Source organism: Podarcis erhardii (assembly GCF_964252035.2).
Source record: "Podarcis erhardii genome assembly, chromosome: 16".
In the NCBI taxonomy this organism is placed as follows: Eukaryota; Metazoa; Chordata; class Lepidosauria; order Squamata; family Lacertidae; genus Podarcis; species Podarcis erhardii.
Window position 1 is genome coordinate 32667720 of NC_138514.1, and position 21372 is coordinate 32689091.

At 46.2% G+C, this 21372-nt stretch overlaps 1 protein-coding gene across 2 annotated transcripts; it reads right to left on the bottom strand.

The window, feature by feature from the left end:
* Positions 1 to 1803: 1803 nt before the first annotated feature.
* DUSP14 (dual specificity phosphatase 14) lies at positions 1804 to 20296 on the bottom strand. 2 transcript variants are annotated; one of them, XM_081844313.1, is made up of 2 exons: positions 20141 to 20296; positions 1804 to 2987 (listed from the first exon to the last, which is right to left on the bottom strand). In XM_081844313.1, exon 2 carries the CDS (start codon positions 2877 to 2879, stop codon positions 2283 to 2285), a length of 597 nt encoding a protein of 198 aa, XP_081700439.1. In that variant the 5' UTR covers positions 2880 to 2987; positions 20141 to 20296; the 3' UTR covers positions 1804 to 2282. The 2 variants fall into 2 exon arrangements, with proteins under 2 accessions (XP_081700439.1, XP_081700440.1); XM_081844314.1 differs by lacking the exon at positions 20141 to 20296 and adding an exon at positions 8166 to 8312.
* Positions 20297 to 21372: the final 1076 nt, after the last annotated feature.

The window sequence follows — 21372 nt, forward strand, 5'->3', positions numbered from 1 at the left end:
GAATTCCCTTGCAGGAATTGAACCTGTCTGATAATGCCTCTTGCTTGTCTAGAGGGAAAGTGGAGGGTGTGTGTGTGTGTGTGTACAAACTAGCCTCCTGAACAAACATTCACATCCGTGGCTCTGCCCACTTGCCTCTGGTATCTCCCTCTGCTGACACGTGGCCCCCAGTAAGTAGTCCAGGAGGGAATCTGGCCCTTGCACTGCTAAGGGTGCCTGTTGCAGGGCCATGGGGCTGCTGCTAGGCCAGGAGCATCCCAAACCCTGAGATTTCAGGGCCCCAACCTGAAACCCAGTGGCAGTCCCTGGTGATGTCACGGAGGTGGGCCCTGGAGATGGAGGTTAATTGGGAGGGGAGCAGAGAAGGGCAGTGTCTGTGCTAACAATTTGCAGCCAGTTGCTGCTGGGCTTGAGCTTGCAAGCCTCATGCAGTCTTCTTCATATTTCTTAATTAAATTTTGCCCTCCTGGAGTCTCAAGCCCTGTGTGTGCCACTTGGAAGGGACCAAGCAAAGCTGGAGACCCTGATCTGCAGCTCTGGCAACACTAGTAGAACCCTACTTTAAGTGCTGGCTTGGAAACAGAGGTGCTTTTTTCCAGTTTTCATCAGCTTTCAAGCACTATTTAGGCAGCCAGGCTTGATGCTGATTCGAAAGTACATTTAGAAACAGCTCTGCCAGCATGGGGATGAAAAGGTTCAGAGGGTGGCTTTTGAGCTTAGCAGCTTGTACTGCGCAAGTGTTGACAGCAGCAAGCAGGCTGATCTGTAGGAGGCAAGCAGAAATGCGGGCCTTTTAGCGACTTGGCTTGTGGCAGATCTGACTTCTTGTAAGCTTGACTATCTGGCATAGTAAACTGTGACTGTGATGAAGCTCCCGAAGCTCTGTCCATTTCCAATGTGACCCCTGTGCAGGTGCCTTCTGCAAACTGTTAATAACGTCATAATAGTGCATTTGTGGTGGATTTATAGTCTAGCTATCCAAACACGATTCTGCCTTCTAAGTTGTCCTCAGGCCTGTGGGGTGGGGGACAACCACTTGCCCTGGGCCTTGGAGGGCTACGCTGGTTGGGGCATCTTGGCAAGACTTGGGGCATCTTGGCAAGACTTCTGTCGTGCTAAGAACAAGCCCCTGCTCCCTGGGCCTCAGACAAGCTCTTCCTGGGCCTGGATGTCCTGGGACGCTTCCCCTATGTGACTGCAGTACAGTACTGGCATTGGGAGAGGCAGGCCACAATGAAAGTGGAACCACCCCCCATCTCACGGGATACTTGTGGTTTGGAAAGCTGCAGGATTTCAGCAAGAAGCGATGGAGGCATGTACCAATTTGAAACAAAGGCTGTATATCTGCCTCAAAACTTTTGTAGGCACAAATGGGATTGAGAGGGTGATTGCATGTAACTGCAATGATACTGTCCTGATCACAAATAATAATGAATGCACGGTGAAAAGGATGCCGAGAGTCACCCTTATATATTGCTGGAGCATTTTGTGGTATTGCTTTTCAAATACTGTGCCAAGGAGGATTAATCTGGATGTTCCAGATTAATTTTAAGGATCCAGTCCAAAAAACTCTGATGTTGAGCAGGTAAGGGAGAAAAAGAACAGGACACCTTAGTTGTCCAAATTATTTTATTTGTGGCGGATTGTCTGGTCAATATTCTTCCCCCCAACCCCCAAATGAAACATTAGTTGTAAGTTCCCCAAAAAGGGATGGAAAACCTTTCTGGATAAATATTTCAAAAACTTTTAAAATAAAATTTCAAGGGCATAGTATTTCTCTGGGTTCAGATGTTGACCATGTAATTTTATTTTTTTTTAACCCAACATTATAGAGTAATCTTTCCTCTGGAAAAAGGAAAGGTCCACTCTTCTCCTGATGAGGCTTTTTTTTTTTTTTTTTTTTTGGCCAACAAGCTGGTGTAACAAGGGAGGGATACAGGAGAAGAAAAAGAAGAAGCTACCGCATTCACAGACAATATTTGGGTCACGTCTTCCGCCGTTTTTCGTGTGCTTGGCTTCATTTATGTATATTGTCGAACTGGGCTTGCGGTTTCGTTTTGTGGGTGCTGTACATCTTCACCAAAGTAGCTGCAACATTCACTCCACGGGACGTTAGGATTAAGGCCCCCCCAGATTATGGGGGTTGCTGGTTTAGTGCTCTGGAAATAAAAATGCTGTCTCACAAAGGAACCGAAGAAGTGGACCTCGAGGAGAGACGGTTAACTCTCTCCACCGCGACTGGTTTGAAAGACCTCGTTCTTTCTGCTCCCTGCCGACTCCCTTCAGATCCCCCAGTAAGGCACGAAGGTTCTTCTCTCCCTCATGTAAACATCTGGCATGATGCCGTACGGAGTCTGTACCATTTTAACGGTGTTCCTCCCGTACAGCTCCCGCTCATAGTCTATGAGCTGCCTCCAGAAGCCCACGTTGGGGTGGATGACCGGGCGCCTGGACTTCACCCAGTTGTAGGCCTCCAACAAGGTGACATTCTGGTATTTCATAAGGTAGGCGATGCAGAGAGTGGCTGAGCGGCTCACGCCAGCTGCGCAGTGGACCAGGGTCACGCCATGCTTCCGTGCCACGCTCTGGATCTTGTCGGCCACGCTGTCAAAGTACAAGGAGATGGGGGCGTTTGGCATGTCAGCTACAGGCACTTTGACGTACTCAAACTCGGGGAAGTTGAAATTGGGGAGCTCGATGGTGGCGTTGACGATGCATGTGATCCCGCGGGCCAGGAGGAGCTGCCTGTTGGAGGCGACGCTTCCCTTACTGATGTACAGGAAGGGGGTGATTTGGGCAATGCCGCCCAGCGCCCCTTCGGAATACAGGCGAGGAGTCATTAGAGTTCGTGGCAAAGTGTAGTGCCTTCGGGAGGTCATGAGCAGAGTCCTGGGAGGTCCTCAGGCTTCCATTCCAGGTGCGCAAAACCCAGATTAAAATTCCTGTCTTGGCAAGGTGGCGGAGCTCTGCTTGCGTTGTTACTTCACCTGCAAAAACGCCAAGGAACAACAGCTTTACAAAAACATGTCCATACATGCCGGAAAGCTAGGAACTCCGAAAGGTTAAACATGGCACAGCTGCCAATCCAAGTTTTGTTGTTTTATTTCTTTGGTTTCTGCCCAGCTGTTCCTGCCCAAAGGAGCCCAGTTAAATGTGGACCATGTGTGCTGCCTCTGAGCACCTTGGAAGAACAGCAGAATAAACAGTTAAATAAAATAATGCTGATTTAGGGTAGAGGTTGCCAACCATTTCAGACCCATGGCTACATTTGCAAGCCAGAGACATTTGGCTCAATTTTGGGGTGTCCTGGTTTTTACTTTCTGAAATATAGCAACCCTATAATATATGCAAAAAAACCCAGGCCCCATAAATGAGGGCTAACAGACAAGCCTGCTTGCAAAGACCCTTGGGAAGTATAGTTTTATTGGCCTGCCTGTTCACTGGACTACAACTCCCGTAGTTCCTTGCTTGGGGGTGGAAAGAGCTACAACCTCTGGCCCCAGAGACTAATTTTAATGCCCTCCAGGCACTCTCACAGTTTGGCTGCTTGGTTGCTGTACTGAAAATAACACCACTGCCTTTTGCCTTTTCTGCCTGGACTTCCATTATGAGGTAATGAAGCATTTACTTTGGGGGGGGGGGAGCAGATCAAGATGTGATTGGGGTGGGAGCTTTGGCAGCTCTTTAGTCAACCCCCCCCCAACCCCGGCCTCCATTTAACATGGCAGTTGTAGACTCCAAGGCATTGTGGGAAATTTATAAATGGCGGCTGCTAGATCCAGCAGGTCATTTTTTGGGGCGGGGGTCCCACAGCAGATGTCAAACCGTATCAGGTGGACTGCCTGGACCCTCAGCAGCATCCCAGATGCCGACAAAAGGGAGAAGGCTATTTGCAAGGTTAAATTAATTGTGTGTGTAAAAGCTGCCAAATAAATAAGAGCAGCAAGGCATTGTGTTCCTCTGAGGTTGTCATTTTAACACGCTTGGTTTAATAATCACCTCAGGCACAAAGCGCCTCGCTAGGCCAAAAATAAACAAAAAAACCCACCCTCATCGCAGCAAACACTGATAAATCCACTATGGTGTGTGGTTGTGTTTGCCTGACGTGTGGAATTTTAATTCGAACGCAACAAAAGAGTTGGCAGGGGAGCGTTTAAAAGGAGGTTTCTCCAGCTCCAGAGGCCTTTCAATAGACTCATTCAGGGGCAAGACCCCATTCTTCACTACCTCTCTTAACGAGCTGGCTTCGTTAGTGCAACATGCGCATCTTTGGCTGCCCTGACTCTGAAACTTTGATCTCACTGGGCCCTCGTTTTGGCAGCCATCCTCCAATATATCAAACCGCAGTGCGAAACCTCTGGCCTGCGAGCCAAATTAGGCTTTTGACGAAGCTGTTTCGGCCCTGCCATGTTTACCTGCCCTACGCCAGGTGTAATGATGCAGCTCGGCTGAAAGCGAGGTCTGTGAGCACTGTCAAGCAGCGACACTTGCAAAAACAGTTCCATCATGCTTTTGCAGATGCCACTGTGGCTGCTGAAAAAACTAGCAAGGTGCAGTTATTAGTGATTTGGGTTCAAATCCCCACGGAGCCATAAAGCTGTGCTGCATCTCTTGGCCATCCCCTACCTTGTCAGGTTGTTGTGAGGAAAGAAAAAGGGGGGGGGGGAGAACTACGTACATAATCCTGAGCTCCCTATAGGAAGGGCAGGATAAAATGTAATTAATAATGCCAACAGGACACCTCGAAACATATTTTCCCTCACATTGATAGTTCTTTGGAATCTCATGAGACAGTGCTGGCGGAATTAAAATAAACCAAGCTGTGGCTTTAGTGTGGGAGGCTTGGCGTTTTCTGTACCGTATTTTCTATACTTTGCTTTATTAGATTTGTTCTCCTCCCTCCCTTGTATTGGGTGTGAATGGAGGGCGTGGATCAGGGAGTCGGGGTGGAAATGGTTGGTGTTTGCAGCTGTGATGCTGAAAAAGCAAAAAAAGGAATAAAACCTAACTGGAAACACTCGGCTAATTAATTCACACCACAGCTTTGCACCATCCAAGCATTTTCTTTTTCAAGGTTTGCTTGCTTCCAAAAACGCAGGAGGGTGGAAAGAAACAGCTCTCTCTAGTCTGGCAGGGTAAGACTGCTGCGAAGGACAGTGGGGAGAGCTATGTTCATCTGAGCCAACTTTGAGAGAAAACTCTTCCATGCATGTGTACATCAATTGTTTTCTCTGTCTTAAAAACATAAGAAGCGCCTGGCTATTTCAGGCCAATGTTTGTGCTGGTCATCATCGTTCTGCATTATACTGCATTTACTTGCTGCTTATTTTAAAAGCCTAGCACCTTATTTGCTGAAAGAGCAGAGTAAAAACATTGAGGAACAGCCTGATCATTACAATGGATAATACAAGGTTGCTGCAGAGTTGTGATTGCTGAGCACAGGATCTGAACGAAAAGGGGCACAAACTGAATTGTCTTGGTCACAAAAGGAACCCTCTGCATTGTTGCAAGCCTGGACTAAGCAGGTCAGGTTGCTTTGGCCTCCGATCAAGTTGAGATGAGTGACATGCTTACCGCCAAGGTGAGAGGAGGCAAAGCCAGAGCACCATGCTAAGCGCTTTATTTTTAAAGTCAAATTCGAGGCTTGTGTGTGTTTATTCACAGCTCAGCTTTTCCAGCCGGGAGTCAGCTTTGTTAAGAGCTTCCTTGATATTTCCCTGCCCTTTTGAAGTTTGTTCTTTCTTCCTTTTTTGAGTGGCTTTTTGCTGGTGCTTAGAGCCAAGCCACAAATTTGTTGTTAATAAATATGCGCTGGCTTCAAAGTGGGAAGACTTAAGAACCTGACTCACGCCCAAGCTAATGGCAAATATTGGCAGTGACTCATGAGCAGTGGGATTTGCAACCAAATGTTGCAGTACGGAGTGCTGCTGTTCAGGATGCCAGCCAGCCAATTGTGCCCTTTCCTGAGCTACTCCATTTCTTCCCTCCTCCCCTGCAAAACAGTCAGCTGGTTCATTTTGTGCCCAAGGAACATCCTCAATTCTCGCACTGAGTTGTTTTTGCATTTTCTCTCCCTTGGGTTTATTTTACCCTAAATATTTTTACACTTCTGCAAAGCTTGGAGTTTCCCTCTTAGGCCGGAATGGTGCTAATTTGGCTACATAAGGAAACACACTTGGAGATTTGGAGTGGGAGTGAGGGCTGTATAACTCAGTAGTAGAGCATCTGTCTCGCATGCTGAAGGTTTGATTTTAAATCCACAACATCTCCAGGCAGGGCTGGGAGAGGACCCTGCCTGGAACCCTAGAAAGCTGCTGACAGTCAATGTAGATCAATTATGGCCAAACCTGGCCCTCCAGCTGTTTTGGGACTACAACTCCCATCATCCCTGACCACTGGTCCTGTTAGCTAGGGATGATGGGAGTTGTAGTCCCAAAACTTTTGGAGGGCTAAATTTGGCCATCAATGGTATAGACAATACTGAGCTAGATGGACCAGTGGTATGACTCGGTAGAAGGCAGTTTCCTGTGCTCCCATGTTCTGAGTTTAAAGCATACTAACAATTCTGTTTTCAGTGTTCCAAGTGCCTCAAGTTCATGATCTCAGTCATAGGAGCTTGGTGTGTTGTAGTGCAAGAATGCAAGGGACCAGCGACCCTCCAGATTATTTTGACTACAACTCCCATCATCCCTGACCACTGGCCATGCTGACTAAGGCTGATGGGAGTTGGAGTCCAACACCATCTGGAGGACCACAGATTCCCCACCCCTGGAATTGTGGTTGAGTGTGTCAAACTAGGGTCAGGGATATGCAGGTCAAAATCCCCTCTCTGTCAAGAAGCTCATCGGGTGACCTTGCGCCAGGGACCACCTCACAAGCCTGATCTACCTCACAGGGTTGTTGTGAGGGCAGCACGATGTACACCACCTTGAGTTCCCTGGAGAACAAGCAAGATGCAATTGTAATATACCAAAAAATAGGAATAATTCTTACAACAAAGGCCAACCAAAAGGAGGACTGAGGGTAACAATCATGGCTTACTTAAATTCTTGAATAATCTGAGAGGCCATTATGAGAACAGACTAGGTGGGCTCCAGCATGATCATCTTATGCACTTACATTTAATTGCAATGCAAAAATCCCACCCCAGAAGGTGTATTCGAGAGTGAGTGGGCTTATGTGCTTAGCTGTTTGTTAAATATGCCGCTTGAGGCAAAGAACTGCTTCAAGCGGCCTGTGATGTCTTTGAAAATACACCGAACTGTAAAAGCCCAACTACACAAAATCCTAAAATTATCTAAAGCCCATGGAAAATGCAACATCTCATTAACTCTACTAAGCTCAAAGTTTAAAAGCAAGAGCATGTTTTTAAATCCTAATAATAAGAGATGGTGTTGGCCAGTTTTCAAAGGAAAGAAGTGTGTGGGGTGGGGAGAGAGTAAGGAACTGGGTGGTGTTTCTGAAAAACAGCTTCAGTTGGTTCGGTGCTATGCAAGCTCGGAATGGTGGGTGGATGGGGAAGCTGAAGTTCTTAGGGTACAGCTCCTATCATCCCTGACCAAATGTTATGCAGATCTGGGGCAAACTGGGGTTAGGGATAGTCTATCAATATTTGGAGGGCCTCTGGATTCGCCATCACTACAGTGGTACCTCGGGTTAAGTACTTAATTCGTTCCGGAGGTCTGTACTTAACCTGAAACTGTTCTTAACCTGAAGCACCGCTTTAGCTAATGGGGCCTCCCGCTGCCGCCGGAGCACGATTTCTGTTCTCAACCTGAAGCACAGTTCTTAACCTGAAGCACTATTTCTGGGTTAGCGGAGTCTGTAACCCGAAGCGTATGTAACCTGAAGCGTATGTAACCCGAGCTACCACTGTAAAACAGTGGGAAGCATCGCAGCTCTCCATTATAGTTTTGTTTTTAAAACAACGTTTCTAGTTCTCAGGAATATTATTTTTTTAAAAAACAGTTTCTCTCCAGAACATTTCGCTTCTAGGCTTTTCTTTCCTCCCTGTTGTTACATTTTCTGGTTCCCCTTTCCTAGCACCCCAATGTAAAATTGTCTTTGCAAGGCCCCACGTAAAAGGGAAATCTATGGTTAACTGGATTTCCCAATGTTCTGTTTGTGTGTTTTATCAAAAACACAAAATATGATGACGTCACTACCTTTTTCATCCTTTCATGGAAGCCAGGTTCCACCATGAAGTTTTCTATATGTCTTGCCCCACCGAACGGCTGCTAGCCTATTCAGTCACTGCTTACTGAACTGAAGATAACTTCAAATTGCTTCAAGCATCTGAAAAGCTTCCTTTGTGACATCAGCATTTAACTCAGCCAATCACCCTAAACGTGAAAGGCTGTTGGGTGGGATTAATTCAGTGCTGGATTTAGGGCACTGCAGGCGGTTCTCCCACACAGGGCCGTGAGTCAAGGGGGCACAAAATAATAATAAAACATATTTATATGGGTACCTACTGAGAAGATCCATAAAAAGCAACTGTACCAAAAGGAATGATTGTGAAAATAAGAAAAATTGTCCCAAATTTTGTCCTCGCTTAGGGCTCCGTATTACCAAGGTCTGCTCCTGATTACTTAGATTAAGAGAAAGGATGATGGATAAAGATTAGCTTCCTTTTATTTGGGCTTTCCATTTTTCCCTTTGACTCATGACTTCTAAAAAGATGTGTATGGTAAATTTATCAAGTGTAAACTACATTGTCTTTCTTTGATATTTCAATTGAAAAACACACAGTTCCCCTATTTAGGTATTGAAGCTCTTCTTGACACGAGGTTGGGCAAACCTTGCATTGCATGTTGGATGTTTGTAGCTAGAGTTGTAGGTTTTTTAAAAAATTAAAATTTAGGTCTTGTGCTTACAAGCTTCCAATGAGGTAGGAAGCCTGTGATGCGGCAGGCTGCAGACAGGAGGCAGTATTTAATTACAGAATGCTCCCTGGGATTGTTTGTGTGTGTGTGTGTGTGTGTGTGTGTGTGTGTGTGTGTAATCTCCCTGCACATAGACAACTAACTTGCCAAGGTGAAGCCCTTCACCCTGACGTGCTACCTTTCCATAGGCAGAGAATCTTGATTTTGTTTGGTGGAATATTCAGCTACATGAACCACCACAATTAGTGGTGTGACATACATAAAGTTGCCACCTCCTGAAGGACTAGACCAAGTTGTATCTCTGCTCGGTAAACCAGAATCTAAAACGGATTCCAAACTGGATCCTGAGCAGTTTCTCCCACCACCTGTGGGCCATGTTGACAAGTGGGCTGGGCCGTCCACCTGTCAATCACTTGACATAACCACGACAGCCAATCAGGCTTTCTGTAAGCACCAACCAGTTGTGTTGACATCATATATATGGCATCAGATGTGGGACGGAGGAATGTGGTTTGGGGAAAACAGTCCCACAAGCCTAATCCGGCCAGAGGTTCTGACCACCAGTAACCTGAATGGATGGCTCTAGTTCATCCCCAAGGCATGGCGGGTGGGTATCGATAGATATGAACTGAGGCCCAGGGCCCAGCATCTGTATGGAAGCCTTAGAGATCTGTCGCAGGCACAGCATTCTGTGTACTGGGCCAGTCTGGATTGATGGGTCCAATTCTGCCCAAGGCAGGCCGATACATTCAAAGACTGTAGTAATAAGCCTCCAGAGTAAACATGGTTAGAAACATAAAGCAAACCCCCCTCTGACATCATTACCCTCCTGCTGCTAAATACTAATTTAAGTGACAAGATCTGATACTGCTTGTTTCATTCCATCTCTTTTTGTCCTCCCTAATGACTCTGCAAGACATCTCCCTATTAACCCTTAATTTTTTATTTTTTTATGGCAGTGTTTTTACACCAGCCTGCCTGGCAAAAAGGAACCTCAGCACTAAGCAGAGAGCTTTTTTTTGGAGGGGCAGCGTTTCCAGGGTGTACATTGCATGCCTCCCTGCATGAACTGAGAGGCCGCTCTAGCATGTGATCCTCTACTGTTGCACATTGCAAGCTGGGATGGTTCTGGGCAGTGTGGCATAGTGGTTAGAGCACTGGACCAGGCCCAGGTTGATAGGCGCATAAGGGGAGCTGTGCTAGTTCAGGCCCACGGCCCATCTAGTCCAGCATCCTGTTCTCACAGAGGGCAAGCAAGATGCCCCTATGGGAATCCTGCAAACAGGATCAGAGTGCAATGACCCTCTTTCCCCACTTGCGTTCCCAGCATATTGCAGCGGAAGGAAAACATAGCCATCAATTTTAGTTAGTAACGTTACCAGACATCCCTGTTTCCCAGGGACAGTCCCCGGATTTGCAAATCAGTCCCCTGACAAAATCCTATCATGCCTATTGAAATTGAAAAGTGTCCCTGGATTCATTGACAAAAAAATCTAGTAACCTTAGTAGTCGCTTGATATAGGCTCATCTTCCATGATGCTCCAAACCCCACGCGGGCTGGGCAATATCTGGTTTTCAACATTGCAATATATCACCAGCGAAACATCGCGATACACTGATACATGTCTGAAATAAGGATAGAGCTATGTAGAGGCATTGGCTAGCTTCATGGTTTCCCCCACATTGTGATTTTTGCATAGCACACTCATCATGATTCGCAATACAGTGCCAGGTCAAAAATTATGAAACCTATACAACCACCACCACCACCACCAATCAATCAATCAATCAATAAAATAATTCATTAATTATACCCCGCACCATATGGACTTCAAACCTGTTTTGGACGATATGTTGCCCAGCCCTACTCCCCACTCGGCTGGTCAGCCCTTTTATTCTGCTCAGACGATTCTCATCCTCTGGTCTTATTTTCAGAGCTAAGGGAGAAGCAAGACTTGCCTTATCTGCCTTGCTTTGTCACTGCAAAGGGAAGGGGCAAATGCCAATCTTTTCTAAGATTATGGGTTTTCAGTGTCCTACGGGGGCCCAGGCGGGGACAAAGCATCCTCTTGGGTCTGGTGCAGGAGCCTGGGGCAAGCGATACTGAAGCCTGCTCTTGAACTCAGAGGCCCAACTAGAACGAGGGCAGCTGCGTCTTTGATTGCCATGGTGTGTCCAAAAAGATACGCCAGGACTTCACCTGCTGCCTGGCAGGGCACCACTCTCTTTTGGGTTTTTGTTGTTGTTTTTAAATCCCTGTGAACGTCACTCATTTTAATTTCTTCAGAGATTAAACCTCAAAGCAGCAGTACTCGTTAAACGAGCCCTTGCAACAATCACTATATCAAAATGGATTATGTGGCTGGCTACTTCATTGAGTTGAGGGAGCCTTGTCCAGCTCAGGGAGGAAGAAATATAGGGGTGGGGGCAGACAACGGCTCAGTTATTTTCTTGGTGTCTCAGTATTTCACCTTTTTACTTGTGTCTAAGTCAGGCATCCCCAAACTCGGCCCTCCAGATGTTTTGGGACTACAGTTCCCATCACCCCTGACAACTGGTCCTGTTAGCTAGGGATGATGGGACTTGTAGTCCCAAAACATCTGGAGGGCCGAGTTTGGGGGTGCCTGGTCTAAGTTATCAGCATTTAAACCCCTGTTAGGTTAACAAAAAATGATAAAAATGCTCAGAAAACGCCTGTGTGCATCGTGCATTTAAAGTCCACTGCCCCAAATCCTTGGACCTGTAGCTCACTCCTCACAGATCTACAAGTCCTAGCACCCTAGCAAACTACAATTCTCAATATTCTTGGGCTGGAGGGGGCAGGAATGTGCTTATATTGTTTATTTTTAAATGCCATTTTAATCAAAGATTATGGGCAGCTTCCACCTAAATTTAGACTCGGGGCAGATCCACTGAAATCAATGGACTCAAGCCATTTCCGAGTCCACGAGTCTGGACCCAGTCTAGTGTTTTGAACCCCGGTACTCTGGGCCAGCCAGTGTCAGAATAAATGATGCCCTTTCTGTTAGCAAGGCCAGAGGAGGAAGGCCATCACCAGCCAATTATTTTTATAGAGTGTTTTATACATGGCTGCAAATCACAGTACAGTGGCGGGGGAGCGGGGAAATGCAGCCAAGGTTCTCCCCGCTCGTGGTCGGCCAGGGCGCTTCTGCTGCTCTGTAGATAATTCTCTGCAGGCTTCATAAACTCATCTGGACAGTCACTCAGCAGAACTAACAGCAAATGAGTTCCAATTTCCCCACTGAATAGAAGCTCTCAGCCTTAAAAAAATGATTGCATTTTTTTTTTTAAAAAAGGAACCACATTTACCAACAAAGCTCAAGCCCTTTAATGAGAAAAGAGTAAGGGGATTGGCTTTTTTTTTGGGGGGGGGGAGTCCAATGTTTCTACCACATATGGACTTGGAGGATTTCTGAAGCTTCTAGTGCCTTTTTATTGCACTGAAAAATAATAATTGCAAGTGACTGTCATCATATTATAAGGGCTGTTGCCTGATTATTATATAAGGCCCGCCTGTTATTATATAAGGCCCACCTAGTCCAGCATCCTGTTCTCGCAGCAGACAACCAGATGCCAGTTTTGGAAAGCTCACAAGCATTACCGGAGTACAGTAGTCATAGAATCATAGAATTGTAGAATTGGAAGGGACCCTGAGGGTCATCTAGTCCAACCCCCTGCAACGCAGGAATCTCAATCCTTTCCTCATCATCTTCCCTATCAGCTGGAGATGGGGGACAAATTTGATTCAGTTTGCATTTAAAAGCAAACTGAATGAATCCACACTTTCTGGAAGAAATGTGAATTGAAACACAGTTGTCCTTTGAAATTTGCTCTTCTCTGAATTTTGCAGGGCCATTCATCAGCCAAGTAACGTGTACAGAATTGCACATACAGTGGTACCTCGGGTTACATACGCTTCAGGTTACATACGCTTCAGGTTACAGACTCCGCTAACCCAGAAATAGTACCTCGGGTTAAGAACTTTGCTTCAGGATGAGAACAGAAATTGTGCTCCAGTGGCATGGCGGCAGCAGGAGGCCCCATTAGCTAAAGTGGTGCTTCAGGTTAAGAACAGTTTCAGGTTAAGAACGGACCTCGAGAACGGATTAAGTACTTAACCTGAGGTACCACTGTACTGGAGTGAAGTGTACATAGACTTGGCCATTATTATTGTGGCAGTTCCCAAACTTTTTCACCCATGGGCCACTTGAAAATTGTTGTTGTTAATGATGATGATTAAATTTATTACCTGCCCTTCAACAGCAGGTCCCAGGATGGTTTACGACAGTTTAGAATTCACAACGGTTAAAGCCGATTACAGGTGTCAAAGGCCAAAATGGTCTTATGGACCACTTAATGATTTTTCTACCTCTTGTAGCAATTGCCATTCACTGGTGCTAGATGCTGTATCATTTGTCCTTGTATTTTTATTGCTTATTTTAGTTTGTATTGTACTCTATTCTTTTAGACTTCTCATTCCATAGAACTCAGATCATAATACAATAAATTATAACCTAAGAAATAAAAGAAGCACGAAGAAGACAATTGAAAAATCAATATAAACTCATAATGCGGATATGCCACGGACCGCTTGAATGACGGTCAGGGACTGCAAATAGGGAACCCCCAAGTATTGGTGAAAAGAACATTTAAAAATGCATTACAATTGCAAAAATGGGTATAGTAGGAGAAAAAGTCTCTGAAATGTTTATGCATTTTCATGAGGACTTAAACCCCTCCCTACAAACTGATTTGCGGACATGGAGAACTGGAGACTGGAGAAAGTGAGAGAAACCAAACTGACACATTTGTACATCCCTAATAGCCATTGATGGTTTTATCTGCCAGGGAACTGTCCAATCTTTTTAGAAGCCATCTAAATTGGTGGCCATCTTAATGAGATCTTCACAAGTGGAGAGGTTTCACATGAGAGAGTTAGTTCCAAGTGGGCCTGAGCCTTTGACATGTCTACTGTGAAGGCTTTCTTCCTCCATGTTTTGCTAACAATCATCCATGTGTCTTTGAGCTTGGAGTTAGGCCTCCAGGTCAGAAGGGGTCAGCTTCCTGTTGACCTCAAGGCCAACTTCTCCCTCTCAGTTTCCTCATTTAAACTACCAGCCCCAGCACAAATGCAAAATCCATCTTCTTCAAAACACACTTGTTAATCATGACCATCTCTCTAATTACATATTAGAGGGGGCCCCCCATTTCCCTTAGACATTCCCAAAAGTTAAAAGGCTGGCCTTGAAGAGGAAATAAAGCAGTTCCTTAAGTAAAGGAGGCCAGAAGTACTAAAGGATTTTAAGCCATTAAGCATCCTTTCTCCTTGACTGTTGAGGCAAAGAAGATAAGGATATGAAAGGAGTGGGTAAACTGAGCTGCCTAGGAGACTTTGCCGAGAATATGGCCAATTTTGTGTATGTATATACAATTTTTTGTTAGGGCGCTGGCAGAGGCAAGGAACTGGTGGCTTTCCAGATGTTGGTGTACTATAACTCCTATCATCCATGAGTTCTGAATATGCTGGCTGGGGCTGATGGGATCTGGAGTCCAGTAACATTTGGAGGGCCACAAGTTCCCTCACACCGGTTGCGTGGTCTCTACCTTTTGGGCAGGAATGGGAAGATTGTGGCTCCACAGTTGTTGGGACTCCAGTTGTCATCAGCATTCGCCTGCATGGCCATGGATGATGGGAATTGTAGTCTAGCAATATCTGGAGGTTGACAGGCTCCTCCCCTTAAAAAGAAGCAAAATAAAAAAAATACACCCCCGCATACCCTCAAACCCATCACTGCTTGTCTGCAGGCAACCCATTTTTAAAGGAACTCTTACTGCAAATGAAGATGGTTTTATTTATGATGCAGATCCCAAGGTAGAGCGAGCTGCAGATTTGTAGCAATTTTCTTCAGCAAGTGCTAGGCAGGACAAGGCTGATTATCCATGAATTTGCAATTTGAACGTAGTGCCTTTGACTTGCTCTTGTTTTTGGTGGTGTTAATGGAGTGTGCTTTAGGCTCGGTTTATGTGCCTGGGTGTCCTGGGTGTTGTGATAAGAACCAGACACCATGAGTATACACAGATTGCCGCCAAGGGAGATATATATATATATATATATATATATATATATATATATATTCAGCTTGAGATGAAGGGGCTTGGAAATACATGCCAAAGCAATGTCCAAATGCCACTCGTGGGAGTTGCAGTCGATGTAGGAATTATTAATAAAGGCTGGGACAAGGCAATAGAATCAGCTTTCTTTCTCCATCTAAAGCAAAGGCCTGGACTGAGTTTCTGATAAAAAGTAAAACTTACTATATAATCAGGGTATCTAACGGGGGGTGAGGAGCTGTAGCCCTCCAGATGTTGCTGAACTGCAAAACCCATAATCCCTGGGCGTTGGCCGTGTTGTTTGGGGGGGGGTGATGGGAGTTGTAGTTCAGCAACACCTGGAGGGCCAGAGGTTTCCCACTCCTGGTATATACGGTATGATATGTATGGTATATCCTGGACAGGGCTGGTTACACAGATTGACATCACCCTGGACCATTGTGCCTACAGCCTTCCCAGTGTTGTTGGACTAAAACTTCAGTCATCACTGGCCTTGCTGGCCAGGGGTGCTGATGGGAGTCCAACAGGGCACCAGGTTGGGGTAAGGCTGGCCTAGACCATCTTTCATGGGAGCTGGTGCTGGTGCAAGCTGAAGACTGCTGCCTCAGCAATAAAACTGCTAGCACATTTGCAAAGCTAAGCAGGGTCCAGTAAGGTTTCAAATTGGATGGGAGACCACGTGTTGAGCTTCCTGCATTGCATGGGGTTGGACTAGATGACCCTCAGGGATCCCTTCCAGCTCTGCAATTCTACAATTATATGAATGCAGAGACTTGGAACTTGTTCTCTTTCCTGGGTGTATCTCATTTCAGGTTGTGGCCTGTTTTATCTGCCTCTTAGGAGTTAGTGGGAGGCATTCGAGAAGCTACTGAGCCACACGTTGGGAGGCATACTACTGCAGATTTGTTTGGGGAAGGCTGAAGTTCCTAGGAAGCTTAGGCAGGGTTCCTTAAGAGCAGGGGTTGGGAAACTGCAGATCTGGGAGCCTAACAAGAACCTTTTGTTTAAAAAAGGATGGTTGCTGGGAGTTCACCGACAGCTCTCTGGTAAAATGAGAATCAAATACAATGAGAGCTAGGGTAAAATGAAGGTTTTCATTAAAACAGCTTTGCATCTGCCACAAGGAAATGAAAAGAGTTTCTGTTGCTCTGTTGATCCCACAGAATGAGAAAAGTGAATGTATTTTTAAAGGCAAAGGTAAAGGACCCCTGACAGTTAGGTCCAGTCGCGAACGACTCTGGGGTTACGGCGCTCATTTCGCTTTACTGGCCGAGGGAGCTGACGTTTGTCCACAGACAGTTTTTCCGGGTCATGTGGCCAGCATGACTAAGCCGCTTCTGGCGAAACCAGAGCAGCGCACGGAAATGCCATTTACCTTCCCACCAGAGAGGTAGCTGTTTATCTACTTGCACTTTGACGTGCTTTCGAACTGCTAGGTTGGCAGGAGCTGAGACTGAGCAACGGGAGCTCACCCCGTTGCGGAGATTTGAACCGCCGACTTTCCAATAGGCAAGCCCTAGGCTCAGTGGTTTAGACCAGCAACAAACAAAATCCCAAACCACTGGACCATAGTCTTTAAAATACTGAGATCTAGCTGCTTAGAACACTAATTTAGCCTTAACTATTCAATGTACTTTTCATAGCTAGAGTGATGGTTTCCTAGAAGCATATGTTTTACATTGAACATTTGTATGCCACTGGTTAGCTAGGAACTCTCTCAATTAGGTTGGAAAGACTAGATACCTGCTTTTAAAAAAAGCATGTTCATTGCTATTTTAGAGAAATTGACATTCAATATTCAAGAGGCTAAGGGTGACTGATCTTTCCAATTTCACCTCTGTTTGGGGGTTATTTATTAAATATATGTCACATGGGTGGCAATTCCCTTTGAAATATGATTTCATTTGGCGGCATCTATAAACAGGCATGAATGTTTTCTTGTTTCCTATTTCCCCCAGTGTACAACGTAAGTTGTGTTTTTATACCGCGTTTATAATTTTATAATGGTAACCATTTTATTCACTCCTGGTATGTTATTTTTCTTTTGACTCCATTATCAAAAGCTACATGTGTTGAATTGATATAGTTTTGCTGTTTGCTTTTCTCTTTGTATGTATTATCTGTTTGCTTCTCCTGGAAGTTGCCAGTCTATGACCCCCATCACCCTTCTGACCGTGGAACATGGTCTTGTGGGTATAAAACAAAGATATCCACTGAGTTGGGGGACCAAACCTTCCACACCTAAGTAGATGCTTAGGAGTAAGGTTGCCATATTTCAGAAAGTGACAATCCAGACACAAAATTTGGGGGTTTTTTGCCCAGAGTTGTTGAGCTTTTATTGGGAAATCTCCCCCCCCCCCAAAGGTTTCTATTTGTAATGAAAATCGCCAAAAACTACATTACCGGCTACCATACACCCAGATTTTCCTAGACATTTCAGCGATTTCCCAGACGCTGTTTACGAGGACTGAATACTGGTTATGTCCAGGAAATTACGGACGTATGTCAACCCTGCTTAGGAGCTACACAATTATTTGCTTAACAGTCCGGCACCACACAACACCACTTAGCTCAGTTGGCTAGACTGCAGGGGTCAGCAAACTTTTTCAGCAGGGGGCTGGTCCACTGTCCCTCAGACCTTGTGGGGGGCCGGACTATATTTTGAAGGGGAAAAAATGAACGAATTCCTATGCCCCACAAATAACCCAGAGATGCATTTTAAATAAAAGCACACATTCTACTCATGTAAAAACACTCTGATTCCCAGACCATCCAGATTGAGAAGGTGATTGGGCCGGATCTGGCCCCTGGGCCTTAGTTTGCCTACTCATGGGCTAAACTAGTGTGGTGCTGATAACACCAAGGTTGCAGGTTCAATCCTTGCATTGCAAGGGGTTCCATAATCCTATGTGCAAAGTTAATACATTTCCCCTGCACCTCTGATGAGTTGCCTGGTCTTAAATAGGTACAGCAGGCGTGGGGGGACCTGCAGTCCTTTGCATGTCATTGGACTACATCTCCCATCAACCCCAGCCAGCATGGCCAATGGTCAGGGATTGTGGGAGTTGTAGGCCATCAATATTGACCTGCTATTCAAACCTCTGACTGGCATACACACCGTACATTTAAAGCACATGTCTCTCCCCAAAGAATCCTGGGAACTATAGTTTGTTAAGGGTGCTGGGATTTGTAGTGCCGCAGGGGTAAACTACAATTCCCAGGATTATTTGGGGGAAGCAACATACTTTAAATTTATGGTGTGTAGTATTTGCACCTCCTGCCTCCATATAAACACACGATTAGAGAGTGGAGTGCATCAAAAGCCAACAGCTCCTGGAACAAAGAAACTCCATGGGTTATACGTTGGCCAAGAACTCCCCCTATTCCTCCCTGTTGGCTGGGGCTGATGGGAGTTCAGCAATATCTGTAGGGCCACAGGCTCCCCATCCCTAGTATGAGACAATAGAGCGTTTTGTGTTTATGATGATTTGAATCTGAGAGATGGGAATTCAAATCCCACCTCAAACCTAGGTCACATCCAAACCATACAATTTAAGCACATTTATGTTAACAGCCATGGCTTCCCCTCCTCAAAGAATCCTGGGGACTGTAGTTTATCCCCCACAGAACTACAGTTCCCAGCACCCATCACAAACAATATTTCCCAAGATATTTTTTGTGGAAGTGGGGAGCCATGACTGATAAAGTGGTATAAAGTGCTTTAAATGTAGAGAGTGGATGTGACCCCAACCTCATTGGGTGGCTCTATGCCTCACTTTCCCCTTCTGTAAAACAGGAATATTTATCTCCACCTCCAGAGGGTGGCTGTGAAGGAGAACCGCATTGTTTTGGTTTTAAAACAGCTCCCCTATCGAAATAATAAATTGTGTATTAAAAAAATGGGGGGGGGTGTTTGTGTGTGATGGGATCTCTATCTGTGTGTGATGGGATCTCTACCCAACATTAAAAAGCTGGCCAGCACAATGTGGCCTGGTGAATACAAAACAAAAACCCTCCTTTGGAAAGTTCTGAATGAGCAGCGGATAATGAAAAGGATCTGTAACCGTTTAAATCAATAATTAACAACAGATCATTCTGACCAGCTGTCCTCTGCAAAAACGTCGGAGGGATTTTTGCAGGAGCAGAGGAGGGAAAGCAAGCCTCGAAGATGCCTGTTTTTAAAAAAGAACAGGGCAATTTGTTGTTGTTTTAGTTTTCTCCTCCTTTTCCACCAGAGAGGATGGAACTAGATATCTGGCCAATTCTTCGCTTGCTCCCCCCCCCCCCAACAACTACACAATACAGTACCAAGAACGACCTCAACACTCTCCAATATCACTAACACCAGGTAGGAGACTTAGAGGCACCATACCAAAATACGCTCGAAGAAACCTCTTGGCAAATAGGCTGGGGTGGAGGGTGGGACCTTCTCTAGGGAAGCGGCAGAGCATCAGAGATAGAGCATCTGCGTCGCATGCAGAGAGTCTCAGGTTCCATCCTCAGCACCTTCAGGTAGGGCTAGGAGAAACCCCTTGCCGGGGTGGGTGGGCGGTCTGCTGCTGCCAGCCAGTGTAGGCATGCTGAGCTAGGTGCACCAGTGCTCCGACTCTGTGCAAAGCCGTTTTCTATAGCCTGCTCTTGAAACAGATTGCTGTGGGTGGAATATCCAGCAGTTTCAATGAACAGAAAAGTACGTCCAGCGTGTTCCCTCCCCACACGCAACTCAGCATCAGTGTAGACGTTCTTTGGGAGTAAATAGCCACAAGTGCGATCTTGGAGCATAAACGCCCATGCACCTACCACTCTTGCACTTGAGAAGCCTAGCTCATCGTGCCCCAAATCCACAAGTCATCTCTCTCTCTCTCTCTCTCTCTCTCTCTCTCTCTCTCTCTCTCTCTCTCTCTGGATCCCGTTTCACGATTCGCTCCCCAAACCGGCAGCCCCCAGACTCAGTGGGTGGCCGGCGTTTTCCTCCCAAGCGCATCACTTCTGGAAAAGCGTTCCCCAAAAGCACCTTGCAAACCTGCCCAGAGTTGGCGAGACGAGTTGCTTTCTCCCTCTTTGCCTTTGTTTCTCTGCCTTTAGGAGAGGCAAGGCTTTCAAGCTTCCTTGGGGCAGCTTACCTGGTCCGCAGAAGCTTCGCAAGCCGAAAGGTATCCCTCCTGTCTGCTCTCACCAGAACAGCTGAGAAGCAGGCTGGCTCAGCCTTGCTTATGAATGGGAGGATGGGGCTCTGGTCTTTGCGCTTACTGTGCGCTGGGGAATGTGGGGAGGGGCGGAGCCTAGCCGCTGACAGCTGATCTCCAAGCTCCGCCTTCCCAGCTCTGTGTGTGTGTCTCTGTGTGTGTGTGTGTGTGTGTCTGGTGGTGCACAGGGTTACTAAGAGACGGCTAAACCAGGCAGACAGCAAGAGCCTATAATAAGCAAGATGAGTCAAAGCTTCTCCGGCTGTTTTTCTGTCCTTTTAAAAAATTTTTAAAGGCACCAGCCTGTGAAATAGGGAAGGCTCTTTTTAAAAAACGTGACCTGGGTCCTTAAGGGGGCTTTATTTGAGATAATGTCTTAAGCCCCAGCACATGTTTTGCAATGTGCCCCCCCCCCCTGTTCCGCCCGCCCAAAGGGCCTTTCGACCTTTCAGTGGAGGCGAATAAATAAATGAATGAAAATCAATGAATTGCTCAGGGCCTGGGACAAATGAAGCCGTGATGAAGCAGGGCTTGGAGGAGGAGGGGCATCTGTGGCCCTTCAGATCAGCCAATATCAGGCCAGTGGTCAGAGATGAGGGGAGTTGTAGTCCGTCAGTATCTGGGCTGGGACCACAGGTCTCCCACTCGTTTAATAAAAGAGTGAAGTGTTTGGTGGATTTTCTCTAAGCCCAGGAGGGGATAGGGGCAAAGTTTCAGCTGTTGATTCCTGTTGCTCAGTGCAACCTCATTTTTTTGCCTGGCACGGGGGATACATAAATCATTGTCAAGAGACAATGATTTAAACTATGGAAGTGGGGCCTGCAATAGAATGTTGCAGCGTGGAGTGCCCCTTTAGGGGATTGCTGGTGAGCCATGCCCCTTTTCACCAGATCCCACCCCACCCCATCTCCAAGCCAGCCAGCATTCTGTGCTCGCTGATCATGAGCGACTGGGGAGGCAGGTTGCCTCTCCCCCATATGGTTTCTACTTCTGCAAACTTTGGGGTTCGCCTGTTGATAAGACTGTCAGAAGAGCCTGTGTGCTGGATCAGGCCATGGGCTCATCCAGTCCAGCATCCTGTTCTCACAGTGGCCAATCTAACACTCCAGTTCCAATCTAACTGCTGAACTATAACTCCTATCAGGCCGAGAAAGCATGGCCAATGGCCA